Below are 10,123 nucleotides of genomic sequence, written 5' to 3'. Positions count from 1 at the left end.
ATGATGACAATATTGTAGTTAACTACATTATGCTTGAGAACAAAAACCTATTTTTCGCTTTAAGTTGAGCAAAACTTTTCCTACTATTGCCCTATTAGTATCAAAATGCAAAACAACGCACCAAATCGAGTGTTTCATTGCGTGGAAAAATAACAAACTCCACTTTCATCAGGGGTTTCAATAACTTCTAAAATAGTCGTCCATGATAGCCCATTGAAGGCGGCAGTTTGACAAGTTTATGATAGCATTTTTAGTGAAAATCAAGGCAAACTAGCCGGCGGTGTGAGGCAAAGCAGGCGGCGGTATACCGCCGGTAACAGGCTTCTATTTAAACCCCTGCTTTCATAATAAAAAATTGCATCACTTCTTACCCATAATGGAGCATGAGCTATCACCTCCAACACCCAACTTAAACTAAGGGTGCGTTCGATTGACCGTATTTCGGAATAGGAATACATGGAATAGAAGAGAAAAGTCCTTCGTTTTTACGGAGATTCAAATTGAAATTGTCAAACACCTGCTAACATGCTATTTTAAACATATCTTTATTATCCTTGTTGCTTCAAAACGCTAGACATACCGTTTTAAATCATCGCTCCAAGTATTCTTATTCCGGAATAGGGTCAATCGAACGCACCCTAATATTGTAGTATTGTAATATGTTGAAGTATGTAGTGGATATTTACTGTAGTTTGGGTGTTCTGTATTTAACATAGATATTTATACATTTACATTTACATGTATTGGGTCGGGATAGGTAGCGTATAGGATAGCGGATAGGTAGCGTAGTCTGCATATATAGCTCGTATGATCAATGTATAGTTTAAAATTAAAGTGTAAACTAATAAAATGTTTAAATAATTAAAAAATATGAATAAATATATAAATAAACTTTCTTGGTTATTCATGTTGTTGTCACGTCGATGGGAAATAAAACGCAAAAATTGGATTTTAGCAAACGAGTAGCTCTTTTAATAAAACTTTTTTTTTTCTGTGCGACATAAGCTCTTAGTTGCTCTTAGCTTCATCATCTAAGTGTAATCACATAGCTTCGATTGTGTGTTTCTTCAATCAAGGAAATAATGAATTGATGTATATCTAGAGTTTCACTCAACAAAACGAGCTCTGTGATTGGTTTATTCTCGGTCACGTGCCCCTGATTAAATTCAAAGGTATCCTGTCTGAGTTGTTGCCCGCGCCGCGGGCGTTTTGCTGCGCCGGATTGTTGAAGGAAAAGTCTAAAAATAACTAAATATATAACAAAGCCCTTAATGTCTGGTCCCTCAGGAAACTATTTAGTTTTGTTTTCGTCTCCTGAAACATCAGGACTCTCGGGAAAACAACCAACTGTTTTCCTCGGGACCGTACGGCTTATAGACCCGAAGGCTACAAGTCTACTGTGTTCGTGTAATGGCGTTTTCACAGACCGATTTATTTTTAGATTGAATTTCCGGCGAATGAGCCTCCCACAGGAGCCCGATGACCAATTACAAGAAATTAAGCTGACGTCATAGGGTCACCGAACCGGAAATGCCTTTGTTTTTTGACCTAATTTGCGGGAAGGGCTAGTCTAAAAATAAACCTACTTGTGAAAACGCCGTTTCACAGACGCTGTATGAAAGTTGCACGCTCCAGATGGGCTCCTCACCAAAGGTAGAAATGATCGTTGCACTTAGCTGGACATAAATTGTCCAGAGCGGATCACTTTTACCGGAAATAATGTTGCGTCCAATGGTTTTCATGATCACTTACTTGACCTTATTCTATATTATTTCAAAGATTTCTTGGACTCAAAATTCATACACCCGTTAAATCCGACTGTCAGATTTGTCAGTGACTACGAGCAGCTAGGCGCAGGGAATGTATCCTAAAGCAAATAGTAGGAGTACACAGACTCCAGAACAAAGCCAGGCTTTAACACTTGTTCGTATCCATAAGGCTAGCACTGGGAAAGTTATCCTTAAAATGATGGCCGATCTTGTTTTCGTGGATACGACAAAAACGCGCCAAGCCGGCCAAATAGAAATTACGACAGACTACAACTCCGGGAACCCTGTGATCTATTATCTATCAAAGACTGGAGTGTGTGTTTCGGCTTTGAACGCCGCACAGAATTCATGAACATCGAATTATTTTGAGAAGGGGCCGTTGATTGTCCTATCCGACGATACTTGAAAGTCAAATAATTAACAATTATTCCATGAGCGCGCGTTGGCTACAACTAGTCTCATATCCAACAAGCGCGAATGGAATAATTGTTTTATTAAATTCCTTAAACTCCAAAATTTTGGAAGTACGAAATACGAGCGAAAAAAGAAAAAAAAGATGCGATGTTGTGTATTACCTGGTGGTCAGACAGACGCAGGCTCATCACAAAAACACTTCTTTCCTTTTCACGTACTCCTAAACGTCGGAATTGATTCGAAAACTTTTTTTTTTGCTTTATACCTAGAGAAATTTCACTTTCTGGCGCCGGTAAAAATTTTTAATTTAGCAACTCTATATATATAAGCGCAATCATTTACCATATTAGGCCAAACTAAGGTATATGAGCTGATATAGATATTATTAAATTGTCAGCCTCGGTTAATATATTTCTCGTGCTCAGACTGGTTTACTCAATCTCGGTTATCATCTCATATACCTTAGTTTGACTAAAATTATTTTCAACGGAAAGCGAAATTTCTGAATAAAGCAAGCGCAAGTGGGTTACTAATTTGCGTAAATCAAAGCTAATGAAGAAAAAGAAGAAAAAACCGTAGCGCCTGGAGAAAAACCAACAAACTCAACCTGTATATGGTAGTTTGATTAAAAATACACAAAAAATGGGATTCCTTCACTCCAAGAAAGTACAAAATAAACCTCATCCGCTCCCTCACTTATCGCTACTACCGTCTTTGTTCATCTGGTTCCTTGCTACAATCTGCCCTCAATGATCTTCGAAAACTCCTGCTTCAGAACGGCTACCCACAAGGCATAATCAACTATCATATCAACGATGTTTTGAACAAAAACAGACAACATCAGCATAGCAATCCAGTGTCTACAGTTCCTAAGAAAGATATTGTTATCCTACTTCCCTACTTAGGTTTGCAAAGCTGAACCAAGTTGCTAAATGCCTGAAATCTTGTGTGTACAAATTCTACTCTTGTGTTAACCTTAAAATTGTTTTTCAAAGCACTCGATGTATAAAATCTTTCTTTCCTTACAAGGACCGTATTAATCGTTAAAACAACAATCCAGAGTTATTTACAGAGCAAATTGTTGGGATTGTAATGGTTTTTACATCGGTAAAACTAAACGGCGGCTTCACGATAGAAAAACCGAACATTTTAAGGCCCTAGCTAAAAATGACAATACTTCAGCCATTGCTGACCACGTCAAAGCCACTGGACATAACTTCAAGTGGGATCATTTTGATATTTTAGCGAAGGGCAAAACAGACAATCATTGTAAAATAAAAAAGACCTTATTTATTCTAGAACATGAGCCAGCTTTCAACGTCAACGTGGGAAGTGAAAAGCTGATGCTTTATTAATCTTTTCTGTCATTATTATTATTATTATTATTATTATTATTATTATTATTATTATATATTTTACTGTTAAGTATTTGCTTAATCTAGGTTCCAGTCCCCTCATCCGCTTTTGAAAATGTATGTAGAGCACATACGAAACGTCAAGTCATAATCTAAATGAACAAGTTCAATATGTTTATCACTCCTGTTTGTGTCTTATTTTTAATCAAACTCCGATGGCCCAAGAACAACTGTATATGGAACTATGCATTATTAAGGAAATGTCGCAGAGGGTGAGAGCACTCGCCTCCCACTCGATTCCCAGTCTCGGTGTCATATGTGGGTTGAGTTTTTTGGTTCTCTTCTCTCATCCGAGAGGTTGTACTTCGGTTTTCTCCTCTCCTCAAAAAACAACTTACAATAGATCTTATTCATAAATGGCGGTCACATTAATTCTTTTGTCCAAGTGGAAATTAGCCTACCAAGCCTCATTTTAGAGCAAGAATTCTTTTCAATTCATTGTATGGTATCGAGGCTTGGTAGGCTAATTTCCACTTGGACAAAAGAATCATAAATTGACCTCCACAGACCACTTTTCATAAATGGCGACCACTTTTACATTCTTTTGTATTTATGTTAATTAGAGCTACTACCCTCGTTTTGAGACAAACATTCTTTTGAAATTTGCTCGTCGTAGCGAGGCTAGAAAGGCTTATTAGCATTAAAACAAAAGAATATCTTATTTGGCCGCCATTATGAAAGAGGTCTATTTATGAATAAGGTCTATTTGATATGAGTTGATTTAATTTGATTTCTGTACTGCGGTGTCCCCAATTAGTGCCCCAGTGCTAAATAAAGTTGCCTCTTAAAGTTCATTATTATTCTTCGTGAGAACGGCGGCTATAAATCACGGTCACATATACTTAAATTGTCTGTTTTTAATGGTCGGGAAAGTGGCTGGCCAACAGGAATACATCACTTTTGAAGCAATATTAAAAGCAAGGTGACACACGCTAACACCAACCAGGTGTGGCCAACACATCACGCATGGACACAACCATTTCACCCGGACAATTAGGAGCCATGGACAGCCGTTTCGGCCTTGCTGGGCCGTGTCAGCATGGCGTAGCTAACATACCAGGCGGGTGTTGGCCACACCGGGTTGGTGTTAGTGTGTGTCGCCTTGCTTTTATTCTTACTTTTGAAGCCAGTATACAGAGTTAAGTAAGAATAAGACAAAGACACGTAAAGACAATCAGCACTTTCAGTTTAGTTTTTCCCATCTAACAAAATATATCAAAGCAGTAAAATAGCAATGAATTTTATGCGACTGAATTTAAGAAACCTCATGCCTCGGTAATCGGAATTACCAATACGTCACTTTCTAAATTATGTTTCTTCGACATCTTCAGCCATCAGCCTCAAATAAACTCTTCCTGGTCCTTTGTTAGTGTCTGCCTTAAATGAAGGTGATATTCCACTGCTGTCAATATACGAACTGCCTCCTTCCGCACTTCCACCTTCTTTGCCATTGCAAGTCAGAAAACAGCCTACAACTCCCCCTCCTGAGTATCCTCCCCCGGCACCGGGTAGCAACCCAGCAGCACCACCCCCACCAAATCCTCCCCTCCCGGTTTCTCCGTGCGGAAATGACTCAGCGGTGGGAAGAGCTTCACCGCCAGTACCACCCCCCACAAAGCTTTTTCCACCCCAGTTTGAACCATATCCAACTCCACTGCCATACATGCCACCCCCTGCTCCCGCAATAACGTTATGGTGGCCAGTTGAATTTGTTATGACGGTCTCGCTTGCGTCACTCGTGTCAAGAAGTTTCCCACCATTTCCATCACTGCCGCTGACTGCTGATACTGGTTCGTCGTTTTTTCGCCCTCCTCCTCCCCGTGTCTGAGTAGCTGAAAAAATAAACCATCACACGCAAAGATAGCTTCAAAGACGTTTCAAGAGGCCATTATAACACCACCACATGGTAAAAAAATGAAGATGTTGAAGTTAACGATTCCTTTTAGTTAGATTCCTGAGACAATTAGAGCGAGTTTCAATCGAGTGTCGTAAAACCAAGACCAAAGTAATTACTTTGGCAATCAGAAAGGACGGAGACAATCCTGTAAACCAATCAAAACTCGAAGTAATTACATGTAGCCGACACAAAGCGCGGGAAAACGTGCACGCACGAGCGACGATTGGTTTTGGTTTCACTTCTGATTGGTTGAAAAACTTGGCGCGAGAAATTTGAACCAATCACTGCGCATGCATGATATCGCGTGCCCTTGAAAATATGATCTGTTATTTGTTAGACAATGGGTGAAGGGGCAACTGAAAAGAAATGAAAGTTTCTGCCAGAAATCCTTGCGACCTCCGTGGCACCTGTCGGATGCTCTACTCAATGAGTTCAAAAGGACTCCTTGTGAGCCACAAGTGGCTCTTAATAAAAACTGAGTCAGGCCCAAAAAAGGAGGCAAACACTTGCCCAAAACCAAACAGAGACTTGTTTTCCCTTGCTTATTGCTTTAAAAGAAATATATACAGACGAAAAAGAGAAATGATCCTCGCACTTATCTCGACGATTTAAGCAATTGCCGGAAGTGTCTCTTATATAGGCAAATAAAAATTTCAGGTGGCTTCAACGAGATTCGAACCTTTGATGACCTCTACGATGCCGGTACAATGCTCCACCTACTGAGATATGAAGCCACACAGTTGAACCGAGAGTCCTTTCACGGAAACACATGAACTCGGCCAAGCTCACATTGACTGTTCAGTTGGTAGAGCATTGCGCCTGCATCGCAGAAGTCATGGGTACGAGTCCCCTTGGAGCCACTTGAATTTTTCAGGTGTCTGTAAGAGACAATTGCTTAAGAAGTCTATATATTACCCAGATAAGTGCCGGATCATTTCTCTCTTTCTCTTTGCTTTCTTGGTTTATTTCGTTTGCGTCGCTTGGGTGGATATCCATACCATCGCGCCTATCCATTTCTCAAATGGGAAAATGCCATCAATAAGGCGACTTACTTGCTCGTGGTATTCCACCTCCTCCCCCTCCACCAGCAATTATCAGTGGTCTCCCATCTTGATACACGACAAAGGTACCACCCCCTCCTCCTCCAGGTCTATGAGAATGAGTAAAGTCACGTAATCCCTCGTGACCGACCAAAACACTAAGAACTTTTCCGGCGTATAGTTGAAACTTGGCCTTTGCAACAGCTCCATATCCACCGCGTTTTTTGTTCCCCGCGCTTCCTGCTAGTATACCGTCAGCCCCAGAGGCCCCTCGAGCTTCAATAGACCAAATCCCGGAAGTTGGTACAGTCCAGAGTTGAATGCCTGCTTGGTTTGGAGAAACCCTCACCTCTTGTTTGAGGAAGCCTCCGTACTTAAGTATGGAAGGACCATACATACCCACGGCACCATTGTTTGTCAGCACACGAACTGAAGACGAGAAGATTATGAAGTAAAGCTGACTGATTAAGGAAAAAATCAAATATAATTTGAAGATGCTCACGATTGGAGTACTGTGAGCACAGTATTTGGCTTACCGTCGAATTTGGCCTTTTCCTTTTGCTTGTCATCAGGGCCTCCAAACGATCTTAAAACCTTTACGACAACAAAAATAACAGTCACACAAACAACTGCAACAACAATTAAACCAACTATCTTCTTTATCAGAGGTTTGTTTGAGGAGGAAGCTCGTTCAGCCGTAGTTGCGACCATCATATTTACGAACCATCCACGAAGCACATTGTGTTTTCATCAAGCACGTCACTTTTCTAATTGCTTGCGCTTGAAAGATGTTCGCTGCTCGAGATTCGTTACAAAATTAGAGAATCATGGAAACAATACGTCACTTCAAACTAAGACCGGAAATGTTGCTCAGTTCTATTTTGTGGATAACGGCAAACCGTGACTTCCGGTTAGTTCTTGTCAAAAACGTGCGAAAATGCCCTGATTACAATTTGTTCTCTCCTCTTTATAACGTAATCGATAGCTGTAGTAAGAGGCAAGAAACTAGCGAAATCCGTACGAGTATTACCGGTAATTGATTTTTGACGAACACAAAATTTCTGCCCGTCATGTGACGTATACCGCATCTCAGAAGAATATAGATAGATATCGATCGATAGATAGTTTATTAAAACAATCGCTACATTCGGTCCGCGGACTGAATTGCGTAACGGAAAACCAAGTACAAGCTAAAGAGTAATCTATATAAATTTTAAAAACTATAAAGTAAAACTATGTACAATAAGTTGAGAATCCATAAAAACTGTCTAAACCTTATATACATCAAATGCACATGCTTGGAATAAATGAGTTGTTAAAAAACGAGGCGTGGCGTAGGACCTAGGGCGTCTTAAATTATACCTCAGATTCTTCTTGGGAGGTAGCAGCGAGGAAAGCTTATGCACTGGACATGTTAATACTGAATCGAAAAGCTTGTGACATAGTGCCACGCGTCTGGCGTACAGTGTGATCAGACCAAACCTGGCTAGACAGTCTGAGAAGGACAACTGAGGAAAGATGATAAAGAGCACTCTCTTTTGAACTCTCTGGAAGTCCTCGCTGAGGTATTATGGAAGCGCGTGATGGCGCAAAGTACTTTAAGACTGGTCTAGTTGCGGTGCAACAAAAGTTAACAATACCACTGCATGGAATATACACCTCATTCCAAAATGGCCGCTGATTTATGCGGATACAAATTGGCCCTTGTTGCCTCGTTCAAGATAAAATATTCTTTTGAATTTTAATCTTAAGAACGAGGCATCAAGGGCTACTTTGAATAAAAACAAAAGAATGTTTAAATGGAGGCCATTTTGGAATAAGGTGTATTGGTGCACTTTAAGAGTACAATGAAATAAAGGCGCTTATTTTCTTTCCTTATGCACTCGAGAATGTGTTCATTCCATTTCAAAACCAATCGCGACTTGCACGCGCTATTTTTCCCGCGCTTTGAGCAAGATACATGGAATTGCCGCGAATTGCGCTGTTTGCGCCTGCTGTGATTGGTGGAAGTAATTACTTTGGTATTTGTTTTACGACACTCAATTTGACCTCTTTAACTTGAACGTTTTGTTTTCCCACTTCAGACCACGAGATGTTACTTTAGGGAACAGTTTCTTTCAAATGTCGTCTTATGCACCTGTATATATGTACGCATAACTTATGAAAACTCAAAAGGAAAATTCCCTTGGGAACATCACGTGGTCTGAAATGGGAAAACAAAACGTTCAAGCTAAAGAGGTCTATTGAAAACCGCTGAAACGTAAGCTTACAAATCTTTCACACGTTGTATGTTACCCCTTAATCGACTCGTTTAATAAATCAAACTTTAGCCGTTTCCCTCCGACCCGACACAGCACTACCGTTTTCTTTTAGAAACGAACCCCTCTATTTGAAAAAATTCGCCGCGGGGCGCCTCACAAAAAGGCTGCGAAGATCTTAGGCCAAGAATCATCCTGAGAGACTGCGCACATGATCCAAACTATATCCGTCATCTAGCAGATAAAAGGTGTTTTTACTATGACGGAGATTCATACTAACGGACCATTGAGATTGAAATGCAACACAACATTGGATCCGACCTGGATGCCCCGTTTTGTTTCGTTATTTTGCTCCATTGTTTTCTATTGTCGCGCTCGAGATCTGCCGCCGGTTTCAATGGGACATATCGGGCAAGAGAAAAACGTTCCAAGGATGAAGGGCGTGTTTATCCTTCTTTGGATAATCCTGTCTTTTATTTTAAAACACTTGCCTATTTTGGCTCTCTTGTGACCCTTTAAGCTCCGTATGCTAATTGTCCATTTAAAATCAATGATTTGAAGATCTGAAAAAGGGACTGTGCCTTCATGTTTTTTTTCCTCCCAGCTACTGCACAAGTAATCACTTTCCCCCAATTAAAACGGGGTCTGTATTCGGATCAACAACCGGAGCTTAAAAGGTCAGTTTCTTTTTTAAAAGTGTATTTGCCAGAGATATTTTAATACGGTGTGAGTTATTTTGAAATTCTTGGGGCAGCTTCATTTGAGCACGCTAGCCTGGGTAGGGCAACGAATATTTTCAACACGAGCCGCTGAGAAGGGCAGCGGTCAAGTGAGTTATGTCCAGAAATGCAAGTAATTGGTCATTCTGCCTCCTCTTCAAAGCGAGTCCAAGTGCGAAGTTTTTCTTAAGCCGTGTTCACACTTAACGTTAATTATGTTCAACGGAAGTATAATTCAGGCTATCATACTCCATTCAATTTTATTCAATTATGGTTCTGTTCACATCTGCGAAAATTCAAATACAATAGGGTAACATCGGAGTGTGAGGCAAAATGACGCCGTATCGCGTGGCTGCCACGATCATCACCATGCTTGAGGCGAGGAGAGAACCAAGGATAGCTTCTGAGAACAGAACATGACAAATTCAAATCTTCGCTCCATAAAGCGATTAGAAGTTTCGTCTGCTCATACGACCACGTGTTCGCCATTCTGTTCAATTACGCACTGTAATTACTTCAAACAACCCCCTTGAGGTTGTTTGAAGTAATTATAATCCAGTTATAATCAGGGACTGTAATTTGTTGATGTGAACCCATTTCATATTTAATTC

General features: G+C 40.4%; 1 protein-coding gene across 1 annotated transcript; it reads right to left on the bottom strand.

Moving 5' to 3' along the window:
- Nucleotides 1-4,810: 4,810 nt before the first annotated feature.
- LOC138016996 (tyrosine-protein kinase receptor-like) lies at nt 4,811-7,379 on the bottom strand. Its single transcript, XM_068864191.1, has 3 exons — nt 7,072-7,379; nt 6,548-6,964; nt 4,811-5,430 (listed from the first exon to the last, which is right to left on the bottom strand). The coding sequence occupies exons 1-3, from the start codon at nt 7,247-7,249 to the stop codon at nt 4,907-4,909; spliced, it is 1,119 nt and encodes a 372-aa protein (XP_068720292.1). The 5' UTR covers nt 7,250-7,379; the 3' UTR covers nt 4,811-4,906.
- Nucleotides 7,380-10,123: the final 2,744 nt, after the last annotated feature.

This window comes from Montipora capricornis, chromosome 9 (genome assembly GCF_036669925.1).
Source record: "Montipora capricornis isolate CH-2021 chromosome 9, ASM3666992v2, whole genome shotgun sequence".
NCBI lineage: Eukaryota > Metazoa > Cnidaria > Anthozoa > Scleractinia > Acroporidae > Montipora > Montipora capricornis.
The sequence above is the reverse complement of the archived record's forward strand: the minus strand, read 5'-3'. Positions and strand labels throughout refer to the sequence as shown.